Raw genomic sequence first — 23,910 nt, 5'->3', positions numbered from 1 at the left:
GTGTTGTTACTCAAGCTCATGCGGATAGTTAGTGAACTGAAAATGCATTGTGGTCAAGATGAAAAAACACTTGGTTCCTAAAAACTAAGAATCTACAGAACCTCCATTCAGCACAGATTAAGACACCAGGGGGAAAAACACTTCACAAATAAACACAACATTTAACACTTAACATTTAACACTTTGCTTAAAACTTGAGTCACTTCTAAAGCGGCTCTGCAGGCTCTTATTTTGAAGGTACACTCAAATATTGGCATATCCTGTGTGTTTCTAGCTGAATTGACCCCGGTTTCCTTCACTGGTGTGTGTGTGTGTGTGTTTCACTGATCTATTTAACAGCCACCAACGACTGTCCTTAAAGGAGCCACCCACTTTTATTGTTGTCATAACTCGCCACTGACAACACAACTCTGTTCGTGTGTGTGTGTGTGTGTGTGTGTGTGTGAGAGAGAGAGAGAGAGAGAGAGAGAGAGAGAGTTGTAGAGAGAGAGAGAGAGAAAGAGTTTATGGAGTGTTTATATTAATGAATGAATAAATGTATGAAAGAAAACATTTGACTTGAAACTCAAACTGGTCTCTTTTCACTGGGGTTTGGGGTCACACACACACTAACAGGACCACATACATTGAAGTGTGGTGAGCAGCTGGTCCAAGCACACACACACACACACAAAGCAGTCTTGACTGAATGAATGAACTAGTCAGCCTCCTCGTGTGTTTTCTCTCTAACATTGTTCTTTCAGAAGGCCTGACTCTCTCTCTCTCTCTCTCTCTCTCTCTCTCTCTCTCTCTCTCTCACACACACACACACACACACACACACGAAGGAACAGTTTGCTTTTCCTCCTTTGTGTGCCATGCTGTTGATGAGATTAATGTAAATCAATTATCAATGTAGATCAAAACTTTCAGCCAAGCTGACTTAACCGTGGAGTTGTGCAAGCACATAAAAACGCTCCACTCTCCAACTACTTAATATGCACTCAAACTACACACATTGTCCACCATTTGTTTAAGACATTACATGTTTTTAGTCTTCACAGTTTCATCCTGTGTGCCTCCTTCACCACAGTGATCCAAAGAAAACCCCACACGGACACCAGGGCCGGGCTCATACCTGACCGAAATGTCCTGACATTCATTTCCTGTTGTCCTTATAAGTCAGAGTCCGCCATGCAGAAGTGGCTTTCAGATGACTCATTTCCTTTTTCCATCGCTCAACTGAAGAGCTGGGATACTCACTCTGATAACATGAATCTAGTTCTGGAGCTGTATGCGCTCTGTTTTGAAGAACAATGTCCATCGCTTACATATATATATATATACTGTATATATATATTTCAAATCATCATAGAATTTGTTTAATTTTAGTTGTGCTTTCATTCTGAACTTTATTGTACTTATCCTGACATTTTTTTAAGTATGCACACTCGCACTCAATGACTGAATTTTAACTCATTTTTTCTTTTGTTAATATTTCTATTATAAGGTTGGTGCTGTTACATACATGTTGTTTTGCAAAATGAGGCTGTTGTCGTGGCTTAGTGGTGTTTACAACTCTGTGAGTGTCTCCAGCATACCTTCACTACTAATCCTCTTTGAGAGGACTGACCCTGTGGCTTCATGGTGGGGCTGAGGGCTAAAATAATAACCTGGTCAGGCTACAGACAGGTGGCAGCAGGAGAGGACAAGCCGCCCTGGAAGGTCAGCATTTGGTCTGAGCGTTGCCTCGTAAACTGCTTGACTGTTTTTCATCAGAGCTGGAAGACTGCGTGATCTTCTTTAGCGAACTCTTTTCTCAGCTGTCTAAGCAGCTCTAACCGATCCACCTAATGATTAGCAGTAGGAGAATGATTATACAAAAGCATGTGATTGAAATGTTGCCAGTTGTTTAATGCCCTCTGCTAGACTCAAGCGTCTTTAAGGAAGCAGCTCGGGGATTAACAAATATTTTAAGGTAAAACAGATCGTCTGAAGATTTTAGCTGATTTGTGTGACTGTACTCTAGTGCAGACAGTTACACTGAAGCCTCTTGAAGGAGATTATACCACAGCCTGGTGCAATACTGATAAATAATTTACAACAACTATTTCCTGTTACTAACTTTCACATTTTGCCTGGTAACTCCCTTACAACCCAGCAGCTCATGGTGTTCTTTGGACCTCACATTAGAAACCATCGTACATTCAGTTTGTATGTGATGTAAACATATATATCTGCATGCATATTTTGATAACTACTGCTCCTCGTTTTTATTGTGAAAGATTAAAGTGGATACCTGCAACATTTGAGTCTCCTCTGATCACTTCTTCTCTCCTGTGATAATAAAATAATGACATGGGGAAAATAGCACAAAACATGTTGGAACTTCTGTTTTAAGATATAAAATGAAATGTAAAAACATTCTGACTGGAGCAGTAATGCGATTTTTCCTTGGAAAGGCTAAATCTAAAAGATTTTTTTAAAGGTCTAAAGACTTGACACAAGCACACACATGTTTCAGATGAATGCTGGGGGAAGATGTGAAGACTGTTTTTCACTATCAGCGATGACTGAGATGAAGACAACAGAAACATTTGAGCTCATCATTCTCAATTCAAACGCAAAGTGAAGAGCTACTTAATGAAACAAAAAGAGACCTGGGCCGAGTGAGGGTTTTCTCCGCGTCCGTCCCTCCCCAGAGACCCTCGCCTCTCATTGATCCTCACACACTTCCTGCCGGAAGGATGAATCGACGGGAGTCTCCAGGGAGCGAGGGGCCACTTCAACCTCCGTCACTGTCTCTCCCACATCACCTGTGTTTTAGTCCCTCCGCTTCTACATCTAAATCTCTCCATTCAGCCTTCAGCTTATCACACTGTTCCTTCTTCATTCCTCTCATAAAGGTCACTGTTTTCAGTCCTCCAGAGAAACTTTACCCTGTGCAGACACACAGCACAGTGGGATGGCAGAGCGGGGACTCATAACATAACACTGCACACAAACAGCACGGTCTCCTCGGTGGGCCTCATTGATCGGAAGTTCAAATATATACCTCGTTTAGACCTCGGAGAGGTGAGGCAGAGGAGGGGGAGCTGAAAGACAAAAGGGAGAAAGAAAGAGGGGCTTTTGAGCTGATTTCCTGTGAAAGCATCTAAAATGGAGATTGGCCTCCTGAGGCTGCTTGAGGATCAATGTGTCAGCAGGCTTTAATAAGATACTTCCCCTCACTGTTTTACTGACCAGGAAAACACACTGCTGAGGTCCACAGAAAGCTCGGCCTGCTTTTGAAGACATCACTGTATCCAGCGTGGGATAGACTTCCTACCGCAGCTACAAACCGCATTTTCAGAAATTAATTACTGATGGGAAGCACTTAAATGTCCTGTAATGGAAATTTTCAGATGTAGCATGGTCTTTAAATTAAGCTTAGCACTATGTACTATGAAATATCATACTTCATTATGTTTTATAACCACAGGTCAAGCGCTCATGTCTTCGGAGTCTATGTGCCTCTTGAGTTGGCATAACTTGTCACGTCTAAGGACAGGACAGATAAGGAGGCTCAAACCACCTTATTATTTGTTAAGATGACTGTACAGGGGCAGCACAGTGTGTAACTATGATGGATAAAATGACTCCCAGATACTGCATTAAAAAAAAAATGTATATGTCTCACGTGCATGGCTCATTTGCTTATCTCGTGTTTGGGAGTGCTGTGGATCGAAGTTACAGAAAGACAAGAGTTGACTCTGTCTTTCATTCAGCAGAAAATTACTGCTCTAAACTCAAGCTCCGTGGAAAACATGCAAGTGAAAGTGATGACAGCGGTCACAGATGAAGACATTCCACTCCCTTACGCATGTGTGGTTGGCTTAAACGGCACCTTGTTAATTTGGATCAACTTGACAGGGTGTCTGCATAGATACTGAGCACACCTCATAACATTTATGCATTGCTGGTGTACCATGTCGTCTACAAGCTCCCTATTAAATTAAGAGAGCGCACCAACCAATAACTATTTATATATCAAGAGACACAGAAACCAACCAGTGGCAGGTTTGCTGTAGGTCAAGTTGGTCTACTGTAATTTGATTAAGCACAATAAAGTAAATCAGTTAGATATAAAGGCAGAATTAATCAGATTTACATAAAATATTGGGTTAATCAACTCACATGCATCTTATTACATGCAGTGAATATTCACTTGGCCTGGCTGATCTTCCCATCCTTCCAGCGATGTGTACTCCAACAGTGCACAAGCTGAAGCATCTCTCACTGACAAACACAATGACATGACTTTCCTGTGCGGATGTGTTGAGGCACTAACTGGTTTCCCAGTTAGATCTCATCACACAGTGTCACAAGTGTCAGTCTGCCGGCTGAGTCACACCAACTTTCATTCACAAAACCGCTTCACAAGAGGCGACAAGAAATTAACAGCTCTGATCCTCAGATGACCTGCCGGTGAAACTTTGATCTGTGTGTGTGTGTACCTGAGGCCGCGTCTCTCCTGCGGAGCTGGCAGGAGATGATGCATGATGTGTGTGATGATGTCATCTGAGCCGCTCTGGAGCTCAGCCCAAGATAGCACAACATACCACACTATCGATGATGCTGTAAACAACTCGAGGAAACGACAACAGGAAGCGCGTCAGTCAGTCATGTGCTGGAGTGCTGAGAAGTAAACACATTTGATCAGCACTTCAATGCAGTTTTCAGGTATTTATATTTTGGGCAACTTTGTACTTTTATTCTAAATACAGCCATTTTTACATTAATATTTATGTCATTGTCATTTTAAAAGCAGATAAAGAAGTTAAAACCTGCTCAAGACTCCTGCTCGAAAATGACACACCCAAATTAAAATGAGTATATCTCAGTAACTGCAATGTGTATCTGAATCCCTTTGGTATTAAAATAAAGGTGACACATGTGAGATTACTGCAGAAGTGTAAGAATCAGTATATATGTTGTCAACAAACTTTCTGTCGCAAATTCCTCCCCAGATGTCTCACGTTTGGCTCATTCCTAATGTCGAACAGCTCCTTGTGGAGAAGGAAAGTGTTCACAGCTGCAAGGTCCATGAAATGGTAAAAATAAGTCTTATACCACTTCATAGATTTGTGGTGGACACTATAACGTCCAATGAGTGCGCTTGAGTCCACACCACCCTTGATTTGATTATAATCCATCCACCACCTTATCGGGAGCATATATGAATGGCATATATGCCTACTTTGTGGGTTCTTCCCTCATGTACTGTTGGCCTTCAATGCTACCATCCTTTCATCGATGGAAATGTTCCGGTATGGGTGAAAATGTGCCTTACATAGGGTCAAAGTCTCCGTGTAGTGTGCAAAAATAAGAGACTATAGAGAGTACAGAAATCCATTGCATTTAACAACGTTAAACTCCCTCCAACTGAGACACCAACTGTGTTGTTTGCAAGAAATTCTCATGAGATTCCAATAAGCCAACAAGTATCAAGCTTAGAAGCCAGTTGTTCGTAAAGCTGTTAAACAGGGTCCGGGTTCACCAGGAACCTAAACAGAACGTCAGGATTAATTCACTTAGAACTGTGGCTTTGATTTATATTCTTTGAATATGCTTATCATCTTTTTTTCTTTGCAGTGACTGTACAGTCACATCTTTTGTCTGTGAATTAATGTGATTTAAATCCACCCAGTCATCACTTCCTATCACCTTCCCCAGATGAGGTGAGGGGAAGGCAGGGTGGGGAGGAGTATTAAGAGCTGGGGGTCGGGGGAGTAAGGGTCATGAGAGAGAGAGAGAGAGAGAGAGAGAGTCCTGCTCCACGTTCAGCTTCCGGACTTGCTGATCTGAGATCACGTGGCCGAGTGATTCAGCCAGACGATGTCAGAGTAAATCAGCGCGCTGGGGAGCATTCAGCATGGAGCCACCTGACAGAGGAGGCCTGTTTCCATAGCAACGCCCGTGATGGGAGGAGGTGAGGGTGATATGGGTGGGGTGGGGTGGGGGGGATGAACCGGCTGCATGCAGTCAGGGAGAGAGAAAAGGGGAACATAGACATTTCCAAAGGGGATTATAAGAGGCCAAAATATGCTACTGAATGATTTATCCATAATGAAAATGAATGACAACACCCAAACACACGCACGCGCGCACACACACATAATAAAACAGGGACCAAACTCCCTTGGCAATCCTCCCTCTTTCACACACACACACACACTCCCACACACTCTTTGTATCCATGCAACAGTCCTCGGCAGTTTATGGTCTGAGCTACTTAGCGACACAAAGGAGAAAAATCCTGAATGGTGTGTTAGTCCAGTGAACGCACTGAATGAGATTTTCACAGTCACAGACAGATGAATGAAGAGGATGTTTCTGAATGGGGGGGAAGAGATCTTACCTGCCAAGCTAAGGCGGGATTCATATGGAGTGTTTAAAGAATTCTCCCAACCAAACTGTCTCCATTTTTGTCAGCATTTAAAGAAGATTTTGTTTAGTCATTTTACTGCTCAGTTCAATTTTATATTTCAATCTAAATATTATTCAAAGACCCAAGGAGGGACCAGAGAGGCTCCCTCCATGCATAATAAGAAAACATATATGGTTTTACATATTAAGACACAGATATATTGTTTGCCAACTTCCTGTTTGTTAGACAGTCTTTTGCCTAACTGCAACACCCCCCTAACCTTGCTCATATTAATTTACTTTTTCATTTTATAGTTTCTGCCTAAAAATGGTTGACAGAATCCACCCTGAAAAACGGCATGTGTAAACGTAGAATATAAGACGCTTCCTCGTGTGATTAAAACGCCTGAAGTCCTAAAATTATTATAGAGGTCATAACATTAGTGTCCACAGTGGGAGCTGCCTGCTTGTTTTCAGACATAACAAAGAATCTGAGGACGCCACATTGGGCTATAGGAACTTGGGACATTTTTTTAAAAAGATAGAACAATAAATCAAGTAAATGGAATAACAACAACAACAATAATAATAATGATGATGATAGGTCCTTTCAACCTCCACAAAGTTCCTTGATTCCATTCAAAGCCATTGAGGATCAAGAAAAGTTTCACAGCTGACGACAGAGGAGGACAACAGGAATTACATTTAAACAGATGTCCCATCAGGAGAGACACAGAAGACAAAACAGTAGGGAAAATGCATAAGGCAATGCAGGAAGAAGCTGTGAGCCGACACAGACGAGAGACCATAGCCACAATAGTCAGTTAAATTATTTATACTCATAATAAAGCATAACTTTACTGCCCTCTGCTGACCCCATGATGGAAATGAAAAACGTAGTCGATGAAAGAAAGCTTAAATAATCTAATATCCTCTTCCTTTTATGCTCCTACAGAACATTTAGTTTCAGTCGCTGCAGGGTGATATTGGCTCCCTGGAACAGTCTCAAAATAAACATGACGGTGCACAAATTAAATTGCTGAGCCATCAGTATGCTGTCATTAAAGGAAAAGATCAGTCCACATGAAATGACCCGTCCACTGCAGTAAAAAAATAACCTCAGGCCATTAGGCTTACTTAAGACTTTTGTTATTCCACAGATGAAGGTTGTTAATATTTATGGAGCTGTCGATGGGTGGCTGGAGAAGCAGAGACGAAGGACAAGGAGGGAAGAGGAGACCAGGGGTTGTGCATCCAGGTTTGGGGGTTAAAGGTGAATGGAGCTCTAGGGGGGCAGAATGAGGTTATAAATGTGCCGAGATAATTCAGTCTGCCCTGATTGATACGCAAAAAAGGGGCTTAAGATGGAGGGGGGAGAGGAGAAGGAGGAGGAGGAAGTTTGTGTGTGTGTGTGTGTGTGTGTGTGTGCCTTTGGCCTGCCAGTCTCTGTAGGCTTTAATGGCTGTGAGCTGAGGTGCTCTTTAAGAGGACGCCTCTCATGAATAATGCAGTCTAATTCAGCCAAACGCAGACAGCCATCAGTGGGACCACTGAGCCCCGAATCACTGATCAGCACATTCGTTCCCTCAGTGCGTTTCAGAGCAGACATTAGTCGGTTGCTAACCTCCTTCTTCCTCTCGGGTCAGCTGGTAAACAGACTTTTCCTCACTGAGTGCTCACCATCAGGTCACATTTGCCCATTTTACCATCACAACTTAAAGTGAAAGAGACTATTGTAACATTTAAATGGGAAAACTGTATTTTCCATATATTTTTCTTGCCATGAAATTTAACGGAAAGTCAAAAACAATGCATCAACTGTCACTTCACCAGCCTGTCTGTGGCTCTCAGTTCCAAGAGTATAAATCCCTACTGAAGACAAAAAAATGGGTCGTGCATATACACTTTCATTAAAACAAAAGGCCACGTGATTTCCATGCAGTATTGGCTACTGGGCAAAGATGTTATCTGACATGTGCAGATATCATCAGTCCACTCCTCCTTCCACAGTCTCCATCATCCTGCCTGTGCCCAGCTGATGATGAATGAAGTAACAAGACATAACAAAATAAAGAAATGACAACATTGGCACGTATGATGACAAATTAGTTCAGAATAAAGGCAAATACTTCTTCACTTGTGTTAAAAGGATGGGAACCACTGCTCTTTGGAAAAAGTTGTGTCTCTCTTTAGCTACACAGACAAAGCAGGACAAATTCGTTCGGGGTTTTGGCCTTTTCATGAGGCGGATGTAAGAAGAAATTTATGAAACTTGCTATAAAGCGCAAACCTATTTTCATAAACTGGACTGTGGGTAAGGAAGGTGTGCAAACCGGAAACCCAACATGTACTTATCAACATATAGTGATATCTTCACTGTTACATCTTGGCGCAATAAAATCTAACATGAAAATGATACAAGAAATTTTACTGCATAGTCTTTATTTGGAATTTATCAGACAGGAAAGAAGTAAGCAGGTAAACATGCACAGTACTTTGTCTTGGAGAAGAATATTAAGATCATAGACTCCATTAAAAGCATTAGCGTATTACTGCTGCGTATTAACACTCATCTATCAAGTGAGGAGCAAATGGTCTCCTAAAGAGTAACGCAACAGTAAGAAACAGTAACGAGGTGATTTCTGCCCCAAAAAACTATATTAACAAATAATCAGTTAAACTCAAGCAGGGAAAATCTCAGAGGAATGAAAAGTAAACCTATAACTACTGAGTATTTCGTTCTACCACCAGAACCTCTTACAATAACCCACAAATCACATTTAAACTCTCCAATCAAGCATAAATTATAATGCTACCGTATCACCTTTTAATATAATAATATAACTTTATCGATTTAATTCCTTTGTTGATTAATTTCTCTAATTATTATAAATTCCAGCTGCAAAACCCAGAGAAAAACATAACATGACACGAGTATTGTGGTCCCTTTGGTGTGGGAAGATAAACAGACTCTTAACTTCATGTATTATCAATAACTGGCTTTCATTGTCATGTTAATATACGACTATAAGAAGGAACTTTAAATTATAGTTTTGCTAGACTCCTAAATCAATTACAACATAATAAAGCTCAAGAATCTGGAAAAGAAAACAAGAAGCTATTTTGGAGCCAATCAACCGTTTGATTTACAGTTTACAGCCCTCAACTGCCCCCTACTGGACAACTTAGCTACTGCATGAAGAGGAAGAAATGCAAAGCTCTGCCTTCGTGAAGAGTGTAATCAGGTAAACTTATGACTTTTACGCAGGACATGCATGCAGCTGAACCAGCCTCATCTCAGTGAGACAAGGTGACTTTAAGTTGTGGGGCAGCTTAAAGGTTTTCATCATTCTCATGAAACTGGTGGAGGTGGTCAGCGTACCTGGCAGGAACAGAGAAATTAAGAAAATTAATAACTGCCATTCACACACTTTTAATATGATTTAAAATAGCATATTCCATGGATGAACTCACTTTTTAGCACAGAAAGCGGAGCAGTCTCTGCCAATGCTCTCGCTCCATGCAGTCTTGTACAACACCTGAAATGAAATCACAGCGACTAGTTTAGACCTGCTTCATTTAAACTGATGACACAGACACAAACCAGAAACCTACCAAGAAGACCAAACAATGCAGGAACAGGGTGTAGAAGAAGGCAATGGTTCGGGCCATCTTGTTGGAGAGGATCACACGACCCTGTGAAACACAAAAACAGGAGGATTAGTCAAGAAGTGTGTGAGTGTGTGTGTGTGTGTGTGTGCGTTTTGAAGCTTACCAGGCTCAGGGTTGCTTTATCCCAGGGGCTGAGGCTCAGGTATCTGCGCTGACGCTCCTGCAAACACAGAGAAATTGGCCTCAAAAAAAAAAAAACCCAATCTGCTTTAGAATTTATGAAAACACTCCAACGTAATATTAAAATTTAAATGATGCACTTCTGAACGTTTTTACATTTTACACACTGAACATTGGTGACCTTTAACTCCTACAATTCCCAGAATGACATTCAGTGAAGCCCAAAAGGTGAGGATTTATTTCTTATATTCCATCTTCACTTGTTAAAACAATTTCAGCTATCCCCTCAATCAAAACATATCATGTTGTGTTGCACTTTGGACTAAGGCGAATAAACTGGAATCTTATTGGTAACGACTGTTAATCATTTAAGTTTAATGTTATGCAAAAAGGAGAATCTGCGTGTAAGAATCTGCCTATAGGACTGACACCAGATCAGGCCCTGCTGTGGCTGTGCACAAACAATGGCGCCCTGTCGTCCATGTCTGGTCAGTTGTCATATATCAGAGCAATAAACCATGACAGTAAACAATAAAACGGACGTGGGAATGGCAGGTGGATTCAGAGAAGACTTTCACTTGTGTGTGTACTGAAGGTGTGTGTTCTGTCTGTACCTTCCTGCTGAAGGACGCAAACGGATCCAGTCTCTCCTCATACTGGGAGGAATAACGCATCACGGTGTCGTCACTACCTCCAGCCTACGGCACAGAGCAAACAGACACGTCTCAATTCCCTCCAAAATATTTTCGGGCTCAGACACACACACACACACATACACACACAGTGAGACGCACTCTGCCAGGGTAGCTCTGCAGAAACTTGATTTTCTCATAGAGTTTGATGTTGTCAGCCCTCAGGCTGTCCAGTTCATTCTGCAGGGCCTGCATGGTCTGCTGCATGGAGCGATTCTCCTGGAGGGGCAACAAACAAAACAAACACACAAGAAATTAGCTTCTGTCAGCAAAGGACGCAAAAAAATGCAGAGTGTGTGTGTGTGATTGTGACTCACGGCTTCCAGCTCCTGATTGCGGGAGCGAAACCGCTCCCTTTGGCTGGAGATGATGGAGAGCAGAGAGTCCATCTGGCCCTGAGGCAGATCAGGATGGGGGCTCACGCCTGAGCCTGGAGATGACACAGACGGTACACACAAAACAACACTCGTAATCCATTTCCTCTATTAATTAGGATCTTAATATTTATTATTAATAAATAAGAAATAAATATGAATACAATTAATTTGAATTTTGTTTTATGATCAAATTTCATGCTGTCATCTCCTTTGCTTAACTCCAGTGAACACTTCATAGATGGACTCCCTCTTGACAGTCACATGTAAGGGAGGAAACACTTAAATCCATTTAATCAGGTTAGTTTGGTGTATTTAAATGGAAAACCCTCCTGCAGAGCTTCAGCTCAGCAGGTTTATCTTATTTCAATCAGAGAAGTTGAGCTGTCGGAAAGGGAGAATACCTTCACTGTTCTGTCTGTGAGAACTGACGCTGGGTTCAAATGCTCTCAGCTTTTCCAAAGCAAAGACTTTTCGAGGTGGAAAATTCACACAAGTGTCAAATCCGCAAGATTATTTCAATGATCAGAATAAATAACATACAGATTGATCAAATGTTCAACCTAAATACGTAATCATTTTTAAAGAAATGTGCTTTTCAGGACAAAATCATCTAGCCATGAAATTAGTAGTCCTCCCCAACTGACATGCGACTATGGATATTTACTGTTAAAGACCCTGTCAACTTACTTGGTCAATCAGTCCCTGATTCACACACATGAAGCACATGACCTGAGATTTTGAGCATTAAACTTTTTCCAGTCTGCACTGATCTGCACTTACTTAGTTTCTGAGTTCGCTGAGCTGAACATGAACACACAGGTCCACTCCCATTGACAGTCTCTGCGTCTCTTCACTAGCTAACATCTGTACAGCTGATACATCAGCTGTTTGGGGTGAATCACCCAGTGGGCCATCAAGGTTAAAATTCATTCTGCTTCTTGTTTGAAAACTCCCTTAGGGTTTATATTAAAGGAGAACTCCATCCAAAAATGGAAAAAAATAAAACCTGTGCTCTCTTGATTGTGGCAATTTGAGGTATTGCAGAGAGGTGGCAATTTTTCTGTCTTTTTAGTGAAGTGCCCAGAGAGAATTTCTCTATAATTAAACTGGAGAGGCTCACTTGTGAGACATAAACTGAAACATAATGTTCATTACCATTTCATTTTTATTTTTTTAAAATCCAGGAACATACCAGTGAACATCGCAGTGGCCTCTTTGATCGGCTCTGGGATGTTACCCATGTCGCTGACCTCTGACCCGTCCGCGTCAGGACGTGGCAGGGAGGACAAGGCCTGGATGGTGCTCAGGTCATGCTCCAGCTTCAGGATGAGCGCCTTCTGCTCCGTACCGGTCCGCACCGCAGATGAAAACTCCACCTGCAGCTCTGCATAACGGCCTGTTGAGAGGAGATAGGAAAACTTAAGACAATTTGTAGATAGTTTCTTGTTTGTCCACATATTTTGTTTTAAATTCCCAAAATCACTCACCTGTGGAAAATGTAAATGGCAGAAGCAGTCCAACATCCACAACATCATGAAACCCAAGTTAAGACCCCCCCCCCTCCCTTCCAGTCTGTCCTGGCTCTCTAACTGATCTCTTTCTCTGAGAATACTTATTTCAGAGCATCATCTCAACATGATTTTTGGCAAAGAAAACAAAAACTCCCACAACACACTTTTAGTATTTGTATAAAAGAGATTTACTTCAATTATCACACCTAGGGTGCATGTGAATAATAATGATGATGAATCAAATGTCAATCATAACAAATACATTGTGAACGTTTCATACAGTGATATTGCTTTTCAATGTTGTAGAAGGGACTGTTTTACAGTGCTGAGAACAAACAACATGACTGATACGTTTAGTAAATAGAAAGATAAAGAAACAATGATACATGAGGAAAAACGAAAGGGAGGGAGACCCCAAAAGAGAAAAAAAGCATCTCAGGAGTGACAGAAGTGCTAGGGAAACAACTTTCAAAAAACATCTTAACCATCCCTTTACAGTCATGCAGCCTTTTGTACTACAACACACATGTACGCGCACACACACTCACAAAAAAAAAAAAAAAAAAAAAGCAGTGGGAGAAGTTATGAGAATTATTACTTCCACATTGTTGATGACAGGTTGGACAAAATCATCTAAAAACACTCTGAACTCGCTAAAGCCTCAACAAACACCTTAAAGCTTTCCAAAAGGGAAGGGGTTGGGGTGGGGGGGTGAAGATCTCCCCAGGTCATTTGGTTGTCAGACTACACTGTGATTTTAAGCTATGGATGAACTGAAGCGACGACACAGGGTAGCAACATTCAGAAAAAAAAAACAAAAAACAAAACTGTCAGCAACCTTTCAACAGAGGTGGAGAAATACTTCAACTATTTGGCTTTTTGCTTCCTCTTTTAAGTCTTGCGAGCAGTCATTGAAATGTTTTATTGTTCCAGAGTGGATCTCTGGGTGTTAAACCTGTACAACTACAGTTAAGAGGAAATGTTTTAAGACTTAAAATTAGCTGGAGCCAATGTGAGAGGTGGAAAACAAAACAAAAAAAGCAATTAAAGTGAAGGGGGAGTTTAAAGGATGAGTGTATTGTGCTGTATTATGTGTGTATGTATTACTGAGTGTGCTATGCATACAGCACCACTGATTCGGAAAGTGTTTCCTTACAAAACCCACTTCATAAGATATATTCTAAAAGTATTACAAAAAACATCTGAGGTTTTTCTTTCTTTCATTTTTTTTTCCTGAATATGGTGACCAGTGCTGCTGTTCGGGCTTCCATTACAACTAATATGTCAAATGAATAACCACTACTTCAACAGATCATACAGTAAAGCTTTACAACTTCAGAAAACATGATATGATATACAGCATCTGTTACACCTTTACAATGTTATTCAACAGTGTATAGAATCATCTGATTTAAATTTGTAGAAAAATATCTGTGGATCATGGAAAAGTCCTGAATCGTCCCTTCTCTCCTCCTGCCTTCAAACAAAAGCATACTGTGACAATAGTGAATCAATAGCTACTTGATTGACCGTATTTACACGTCTCTTCCAAATAACCATTAGAATTGGCACACGTCATTATCAATACCTGTAGTGCCATTATTAAGGTCACAGCAAACCTGACACAACAGAAAAATACAAAATGCCCTATGAATAAATTCAGTGTTATTACAGTGTATGCTGTTTCTGCATGCTTCCTCCTTCATTCAATGCTCTGGCCTTTGAATGCTAGTTAGGTTATGTACAACATAAGAAATGTGGGGAAAACAACTGTCTGAAATAAGACCCGGACCAGAACGCGTCCGCTGATCAGTCGTAAGAATACAAGAGTTTGTTTTCTCCTTTCGCTCTTTTACCGCACTCCAGCAGTTACACACAGCCCTCTCCAGAGAGCTGAGGACAAAGCCAAATTTAGAGTACCAATATGAAGTGGATGAGAAATAAATCTGGATCAAGATGGGGATATACTGTGAACATATCGGGTGAAAATCATCTGCATCTAATGACATCACTAGTTTGGTGCCCTGCTTGGCAGTTAAAGGCACAAATCTGATGATCTCACATGGTTTAGGTGAGTTGATGGATCTGGCTATAAAATGGCAAATGGGTTAAGTGCTTATACTTTACAGTAGCTATTCATCACCATAAAACATACCGTGGTTGTCCAGTCCAAGCAGCCCAACAGAAGGCAATGAGCCCTCAGCATTCTGCAGAAGACAGATGTTTCACATCAGTCGTCCACAGGAAGAGCCAATGTTTGTGGAATTTTACAATTATTAGATACATTAGAAAATCCAATTTTAGCTAATGCATCTTAATGCAGTGCAATGAGGTTATCTGTAACTTTTGACAGGCTGCCAATATATCTGGGTGTACATTCAGGGAGAGGGGAGTCTTAAGGATGGACTGAGGAGATTTTGGATAGAAACCAACTCATAATATCTACAACTGTACAGGACAATGGCCCTTTTTCTGTAGCAGTTACCTGTAGTTTGAAATAAGGGGCAGCTGTATAAGACTACAGTTTAACATTTAGAAAACGTGGGTATAGCTATCTTGCGTTTTAATTTTAGTGTTAGGGTGCGGAGTCTGTGCTTGGTTCACAACCACTTTTGTTTTTTTTTTTTGTTTGTTTTTTTAAAAGGCATAACATGTCCCAGGATCCCGGGATCGTACTCTGTTGTAGTGTTTACAGACCCTGTCCAAGGTAAGATCCTAATAAGTGCTTTGTTATGGACTGCAATATAAATTCTGCATAATCATAGGCTGGCTATCTGTTCAATCTGGCGTAGCACACCTGCTAGCTGGTACACTTCTCTAATCTCAATTTGGCAGATATGACCTCCTTCAAGTTAACATGTGTTCTCGAGTTTAGGTAATTTCATTTGACCTATTTGACAAAGTGTATACATTTGGACCTGTTAATTATGTTAAATGTGATTAAGGAGTGGGCGAACTCTAATCTAAAGAACGGGGCATGCCCTGTCAAGCGTTAGTGTTGAGCTTGCCCAAGAAACAGCAATAAAAAAAAACAAAACAAAAAAAAACATTATCAGAGAATAGAAAACAGAAAAAAAAAGAGATATGCTATCATATTTTCACCGATCTTGATATGTCCTTTGATTCTCTAGCTAGCAATTTAAGAGCATAACTGTCGTGGTAAAAAGCTTTATGCTTCCGGGAGCATGAACTGTAGCAAACACATCTTTCAAAGCTATTGAAATGACACTAAACTTTAGGATTCATGAATATACAAACAAATGAGAACTAGTACATCTTTGTAAATATTAACCAATACTGCCGGCAGTCTATACGTCTAATAAAAATGTTACTTGCCCTCAGGAACAGTATAATCCCTTAAAAAATAGACAACTCAAATGATAAGACATTAAATGAAAAATACAGCACCTATAAATAAGCAGAATAAAAACCAAACTATAAATGCAAAATAGCAATAAAACCAAGCTACAGTAAATCATAGTATTACACTACTTTGTGAGAAGATTAATGTAATGGTAACGCATCAAACAGCTTAAAGAAGGGTGTCAGTTGTGCACTAGTAGTGTGTGCAAGTAGATACGAAATATGACCCAACTCATTGGAAACACTGAACACTCCTCAATCGCACACACTTGTGCACACGCATGTATTGACAGGCGTGTGTGTTCATGCACCCGTGCGCGCACGCACACACACACAAAGGGGAGGCAGTAGGCTGACAGGCACTGAGGGCTTGTGTGGGACAGGGAGGAGGTGATATGCCTTATAATTTGTAGTGTATACAGTAGAATTCAATGCAAAAGACTTACATCCCTGGATACAGGATAGACTGGAGGAGAGTGGTAACTACTCATACCAGGGTTGGGGTGAATTCACTTAGACAGTAATCTACAGAAAGTATAGATTAATCAAGTACTGTACATTTGCAATGTATTCTCTAAAACCCACTTTTCCAGTCAGAAATGTCATTGTTGATAATCTACTTCTTAAATTTAATTTGGAGTGAATTGACCTCGACCCTGACGTACATGCAGGCAAAATACAAATGCACACGAGACACACACACGCACACACTCACACAGACAAACATAGACGCACACTCTTCCTGATTTGGCCTATAAAAAGACGTGTGTTTGTGAACAAAGGAAAATTTGTCAGTGGTGCAGACACACACACACACACCCAGCAGATCCAGTGCTGGGTAAAGCTGTGACGTGCACAACCTAAAACAACAAGAGACACATAAAGCATCACCATGTCAGACAGCTACAGTACTACGTGAATTGTATCGTATTTCAACAACGCAACATTATTCCATTCTAATTGTTTTTTTTTTTTTTTAAAAAACAGTAACTTGTTATTCTCTTATTTTCTGTTCTTATTTTGTACTAATTAAAAATGCTTCCTAAAATTCCCTATTTTGTACTCTTTAGAGTCAATAGACTGTGCAATCTCTTATTGGCAACCAAATTGCAATATGAAAAAAGAGATCATCCTTCATCCGTAAAAGAAGGGTTTAAGGAGACAAAAAAGAGGGTTCCTTCCTTCCTCTTCAGATGAGTGCGTGTGTTTGTGAGGAATTAAGAGATCCTTCTGGCCATCACATGGCTGTCAGCAGGATAGGATATGGGACACAACAGGTCAAAGTTCATTTTTCTTACATCAGTAACCATGGCAGCTCAGCCGGCAGGCCTTCCACTACCCTCTTAAGAGCGTAGGAGTGAGATAAAAAAGAAAACATGCTGCCATTGAGAAGAGAACACACACACGCAATTTTTGGGTGTGCACAAACACACACACACACACATACATACATGCACACTGACACAACCCCTAACATACAAACACACACGCAGTGAGTGAAAAAGGCAAAGGGTTTGTAACAGTCACTCTACAGTGTGAAAAATGAGGCGTCTCACTGAGTGAGGGGAGGTTTGTGGACACTTGGGAGGTGAGAAGAAGAGCGGAAAAAATCTCCTTTAAGAAAGTGAGAGTTCTTGTAAGAGAGTTCCTGTCTCTATCTATCATCTATCAGTGTCTATCACTGTGACAGCTGCTGTGTCAGGCCTTGCCTGTGTTACTGAGTCCAGGTTTCGACCCCAGCTGCGGGTCAGACCCCAGCTCAGGACTAACCAGTCTGGTGCACCAGTGGCTGGTGATAGGGGGAGGTACAGCAGGGCCAGAGGCCAGCAGGACGGCTAAGTGCTTTTTCTCAGTACAAAAACAAAACTCAGTTTAAAAAAAAAAGAAAAGGAGAGACACGCAAGTTCTCTTTTGTTCTTCTAAGTATTCAGTAAATCTTCTTTTAAGGGTTTTGCCAACCACTCTTTGTTTCTTTCCTCTTTTCGGAAAGCTTTTATGTAATAAAAATGGCTGCTGAGCTTGACTTTGGCTGTGTCCACTCTCCAACTGGAACAGAGCAGGAGGGGTCCAAGGTTAGAGGTCGTGAGGTTATGAGACAAGAGGGATGAAGGATGGTCAGGGGGAGCTAGAACTCCCACTCTGAGGGATCCTCTTTGCTGGCAGCCTTCTCCAGCCTGTGGATGATGTTATTGAGATTGGCTGCTTTCTTCTTGCGCAGATTGTTGTCCCTGGGGTTTCTGGCAGGGCCAGAGGCTGGGATGTTAGTACTAGAGGCAGAGCTACCGGGGGATGCCTCTGTGAGGCTGAAGAGCCCCAGTCCACCCTGTCCACAGCTGGAGCCTGGCCCGGCTAAGCCTGAGGTGGTGCAGTCTAGCTCAGCAGGGGAATTATTAGAGCCCCCTGCCTCAGACTCAACCTCCATGTCGTGGTCTTTGCATGCTCCTCTGTGATCCTCCAAGCCAATGCCCAGTCCCTGGCGTGTCTCCACTGTGCCCTCAGATTCTGTCCCATCACAGCTGTCCCCTTCTCCTGATTTGGACCCGCGGAGCGAAGGGGAGCCCCCCTCATTGCCCGGCCCTCCCCCTCCAGCTGCCTGGATCTCCTCTATGAAGAGCTCTCGTCGGATACGTGACCTAGTGGATACACATGAGTTCAGTCACGCAGCTCAAATTCTACAACACATCTTGAACTTTACTGAAGCCCTTCCTGGTTGCAGTAATATCTGAAACAAAGCCTATTTATTTAAGAACAGAACATGATCTATCATACATAGCCAAATGCAAAAAAAAAATCCATTTAAAAATTCACTTATACACATATAAAATTATGCAAAACTAAAAATTACATTCAGCAAAGCAAACCCAACTACCATCAAAAATACTGATTACATGGAACGGAATTAGATTTACTGAACAATCTCAAACAGCTTTTGAAAAACAACTAGCTACAACAGATCAATATTCAAGTGGGGCTCTTTTCCAAATGCTGACCTGTAATTGTGGAACCAGTTGATAACCGTACTGGTCTTCAGGTTGAGCTGTGAGGCCAGCTCTTCAATGGTTTTGGGGGAGGGATAGGGCTTCTGCTGGTAGGCCTTTTTCAGAGCCTCCTTCTCCTCGGGGCCCAACACCACCCTGGGCTTCTTCAGGTGCTGCTGTCCTGGGCTCTGGGAGCCCTGAATGTAATCAGACCCGACTAAACTCCCTTCCACAGAATGGCCATCACTCAAGGAGCTCAGCCGCCTCTTCATATAAGCTGAAAACAAGAGAGGGAGGTTAGAGGATTAACTGGCACCAATTTCAACTGTTTAAGCAGAATGAAAAATCTACTTCTTCCAGCTTCTTAATAATATTTGCCTGCCGTCCTTCTCTCTATGATACTAAATTCAATATTTTCTGGGTTTTGGACTGCTGACCGGACAAAAAGATCATCAAAAGTCATCATTTTGGACTAATGGATATTTTTTTTTTCCCTGAAATGTCACAAACCAGCCAATTAATGATTAATCAAAAAGTTAACTGGTAGATAAAGAGATAATTATGATTTGTTGCAGCCCTAGAATGACCTGCTCTGTTACTAGAGATTTCTGTGATTTTAATCGGCATAAAATACACTGTTGTGTGTCTAACGTCTGGACTAAGCAGACTGTACCCAGTAAACCTTTTCAAGATTTGGGTCAGATGTTCTTGTTCATTAGAAGTCGGTCACAGTAGATGTTTCATATTTAATGGATGCCTGTCATTAGGAAGTGTAACCTCTTGTGCATCAGACACAGTTCTTACAAAAATAATCTGGCAGTCCTCTTCAACATCCACTAGGAGGTGCTACTGTCTTTCTCAGGAATCATAACAATAAAAGCACTTCTTCCATTTTATAGGAAACAAGCAGCACCATTCACTCTGGGCACCAGCAGCTGAAAATGAACAGCTCGTGGCAGCTTTGCATGAGGTTGACATTTTCTCAACCCCAATAAATGCTGCCAGATATATTAGTGTTGCAGGGATAAACCCCTGAGAGCAAGGTTAGACCGCTCTGAAAGTTGTGTGCTGTCTCGCAGGCTTGTACCATAAGGGTGAGAGGTCAAATATGGTTACTCCGGACTAGGTCCATGTCTTTCCTCTGGGCTCCGCTGTTGGGCAGGACTTATCCCCATTGCTATTTGGATGCATTACTTTGGGGTCAATAATCTAAAATGAAGTTGAATAGAGAGTAGCCCCACCCATTCAAGACCCAAACGCACTGGTGCGAGGTCAGTTTTGTCGTTTGCCCTTGTGCATTTGCAGTATCAGGAGGGTAAACTGATCCTGGATGCTTGTGCCTAGGGCAGGTTCAAATATGCATATCCCATTTCTACAAAGGGAGCTTGAAGTGGGCAGTCAGGGGTCACTGTGAGGCAGCAAGGAGGACAGGGCCTCTTGGCTTTGCTGATTCTAAAAGGCATCATTCAAACAGAAGGGAATAAAGAATGATGGAGTGACAGAGCAAGCTATGGGCTAACAAATGATAAAAATACGAGCTTATAGACACTGGTGATTATTATGATGATGACGATGATGAAGAGGAGTGCTGATGACTGAGAGTAAGCAGGCCCCTGGCAGTCCCCTAGCTGTCACATCTAATACAGTATGTGATGTCTGCAGTCCTGATTGGTACTGACATCACACTAAGATGACTGTGATCTGCACAACATGCGCTGCTGTCCTGCACAAAGGATATTGTGTGTGCAGATGTGCATGTGTAATTCAAAAGCTGCTGTTTGTGTTATTTTTGAATGTATTTATAAAGCAAATGCACATTTAAGCAGATAACATGAAGGTTTTTGTCTTTTATCTCAGTCTTTTGTTCATTATCTCTGTAGGCATGCCGCTCTGTATGGAGTGTGCAGTTGTTTCTCATCATTGAGCGTTGACTACACACCTTTCTTCTCCAGGCGTTTCATGTCCATGAGTTTCTCTACACTGTGTGGATCCTGGAGCCAGAGCTGCATGCGGACGAAGGGCTCTCTGCCCTTCAGGCTGAGCTTGTGCCAGGGTTTGGGCCTGGCCAGCAGGTCTGAGACAGAACCCTGAGTCAGACCCAGGATAGTCTCCCCAAACAGACGCTGGCCTGGTTATAGGCGAGAGAAAGGGGAAATGAAATGGTCATTTCAGAGAACTGATTCAAATGCTCAATAATTCATCAGTAGAGAGGGAACGGGAAAGAGAAAGATCAACAAAACCACACAGACAGCATCCCCTGTGTTTCTTACCAAGGTTATTATCAGTCAGCACCTCCTTAACCTTCTTGGTGATGGCGTAAGTATCAAGTTCAGGAGACATTGCAACCATTTCCTGGATGCTGAGACCCGAGTGGCCAGGTACAGGCAGAGGGGTGCTGAGCTGAGACTCCCCACCTGAGGTGTCCTCAGACAAAGGTTTGAGACTGGAGGACTGTGAGGCAAGTGGATCCCCTGCGAGACCGTTGACAGACTCCTCAGCTGAACTGAGGGGCGACTCCGGAGCAGGACTGCAGCTGGCTGATGTCTTGGGAGTTCCCTCTGCTTGAGCAGAACACACAGGGCAAGAGAGATCATACAGGTTAGAAGACATGTTACTACGTAAGAAAACAGAGTTTCATCTCCTCTTCCTCTTCCTGCTGTGTTTGGGGGGACTTCAGTCATCCTACATCAATTAATTTAATTCCTGTTAAACAAACAGCAAAGGTGCTTAAGTTTTCAGTTTGAAGCTTTTTTGGCTTCCTCCTCTTATTCCTTCATCTCCCTGTCTCTGTCTGTGTAGTACCGCTGTGCAGCTCAGCAGGCTGGAAGAGAGCAGTCATGAGGAGCTGTCAGTGTACATTAGCTGCTGTTTACACCCCCAGAGAGAAAGAGAGACACGCACACATTCTCACACACATACACACACACACACACAGAGCTGCCATCTGGCGCTGCAACACTAACTTGTCTATGACATGACAAACCAGCAGCTTGCTGGCTGACACTGCCACAGCACTGAGGATAGGGGGATGGTGGGAGGAGGAGGCAGGAATAGGGGGAGGTGGTGGGAGAAGGAGGGTGGGTGGGGTGAGTGACAGACCGACAGTAGCAACTAGCCACTAGCTCTAATCAGGTTTTCAGAGTAATGCTCTAGCCCAAGGAGTGTGGTTGTGTGAATCCATATACTACGTGTTGCTGTTATGTGTTATGTGTGATTTGTTTACCTTGGTTCTGAGCTTGCTGGATGTGTGCGTTTTGCCCCTGGTCTCCATTGAGCCATGGCTGCATGCGGAGGTATGGCTCTCTGCTCCTCTGGTTCAACTTGTTCCACGGTTTGTGTCGCGACAGGCTGTCACTCAATATTCCCTGAAACACAGAACAGGACAATGGCTCAGGCATGCAACCACTGTAGAATAAAAACATGGTCAGAAAAAAGAACACAGAAACAAGCTTTCTTTCCCCTCCTCTCACCTCTTTGGAATCCTCCTGGTTGTGGTTATCCTCTCCCGTCTGGCTGGCTATGGCCCTGCGGTGGTCTGTAGGCATGTTGCTCCACCACTGCTCCCTCCAGTAACCCATTCCTCCAGAACTTCCAGAGCGGGTAGACCCCTCAGAGCTCCGACCCAGCCTGAGAGCTCCTTCAACAGACATGTCCAGCCCTGAAGAAGCCCTAGCCTCTCTCTTTATGCTGGAGCTAAAGTCCAGTATGGGAGACGGGGATGAGGGGGAGGACATGAGGGAGCTGGGAGGCTTCTTGAGGGAGAGTGCCAGGGGGTTGTAAGGGGCAAGGGGAGCGGTGAGCGGGGAGCTCAAAAGGTCCCTCTGAGAAAGTGATGCCGTGGAGGACGAAGAGGAAGAAGAAGCTTTGAGTATTGGCTCCAGTGCAGCCTGCTGGGCCTCCATCTCTCTGCGAGCTTGCTCGAGTATGGAACGGATAGCCTCATCTGATCCGCTGCCCCCTCCACCTCCTGTACCACCTCCGCCCCCTCCCTTCAGTCCTGCATACGAGGGTTGAGCATGGGACAAGTCTGTTGAGGGAGGAGAAAAGGGCCATCACGAGAGACGCCAAACAACACTCACAGCCACAATGCATCATCGTCAATGCTCTGAGTCCTCTGGAGAGGAGAAAAAAAACTACGACTCACCAGCTTTCTGCACCTGCAGCTCTCTTTTGGCCTGCTCCAGAATTGACTTGATAGCTTCATCTGAACCCGCCTCTGGGGTGCGGACACGGGCCGTAATGTTCCCTGGAAGGAGAGGAAGAGGGAATGGGAGGAGATGAAAAATTGTGTCAGATTAAATAGCAGAGATAACAACAATAATGGAGCCTATAAGGACATCAAGTAATTACACCATAGCACAGCACAAAGAACAACATTGCCACCACTGAGCTACAAGGCAACTACACTGGAGGGATTGTCATAATTTCCTCTGGTCCCTCTGGAGCGCACACATGCACACGTGCTACAGAGTTCGTACAGTAAATGCTCCCCACAGAATAACAACTACCAATAAAATCCCTAAATTCACATGCTGGCTTTTCCTTTGACGCAAGTCACTGGAACTGTGCGGTTACCTTCAAGGCACATGTATGTCTGTGTGCCTGTCTGCAAATTAACATAGGCCAACTCACACGCACACACACACCATAGATACAGTTCACGCCAACACAAACATGCCACACAGACAGAACGTGCTACAATCTCTGTGTGTGAAGGGGACAGACCTGTGTGTGAAGCTGTATTGGAGAGGGTTCTCCGCTTCGGAACATCCTGAAACACTCGGCTAAGCTGGGGCTGGCCTGAGCCCTC

General features: G+C 42.7%; 1 protein-coding gene across 3 annotated transcripts in view; it reads right to left on the bottom strand.

Moving 5' to 3' along the window:
- Positions 1 to 8,812: 8,812 nt before the first annotated feature.
- cux1b (cut-like homeobox 1b) overlaps positions 8,813 to 23,910 on the bottom strand; it is a 61,114-nt gene continuing 46,016 nt past the window's right edge. Inside the window, exons 15-22 of one of the 3 annotated variants that reach the window (XM_046389244.1) lie at positions 12,441 to 12,644; positions 11,189 to 11,301; positions 10,974 to 11,090; positions 10,794 to 10,877; positions 10,163 to 10,219; positions 10,003 to 10,083; positions 9,862 to 9,926; positions 8,813 to 9,769 (exon numbers count right to left, since the gene is read on the bottom strand). In XM_046389244.1, the coding sequence (XP_046245200.1) occupies positions 9,721 to 9,769; positions 9,862 to 9,926; positions 10,003 to 10,083; positions 10,163 to 10,219; positions 10,794 to 10,877; positions 10,974 to 11,090; positions 11,189 to 11,301; positions 12,441 to 12,644 (770 nt within the window). In that variant the 3' untranslated portion in view covers positions 8,813 to 9,720. Of the gene's footprint in view, positions 9,770 to 9,861; positions 9,927 to 10,002; positions 10,084 to 10,162; positions 10,220 to 10,793; positions 10,878 to 10,973; positions 11,091 to 11,188; positions 11,302 to 12,440; positions 12,645 to 12,929; positions 18,756 to 19,112; positions 19,378 to 21,039; positions 21,229 to 21,370; positions 21,659 to 22,323; positions 22,466 to 22,570; positions 23,128 to 23,244; positions 23,347 to 23,825; position 23,910 lie in introns of those variants that run through there. The other 2 variants (XM_046389241.1, XM_046389242.1) reach the window with 2 other exon arrangements.

This window comes from Scatophagus argus, chromosome 5 (assembly GCF_020382885.2).
Source record: "Scatophagus argus isolate fScaArg1 chromosome 5, fScaArg1.pri, whole genome shotgun sequence".
NCBI lineage: Eukaryota > Metazoa > Chordata > Actinopteri > Scatophagidae > Scatophagus > Scatophagus argus.
The sequence above is the reverse complement of the archived record's forward strand: the minus strand, read 5'-3'. Positions and strand labels throughout refer to the sequence as shown.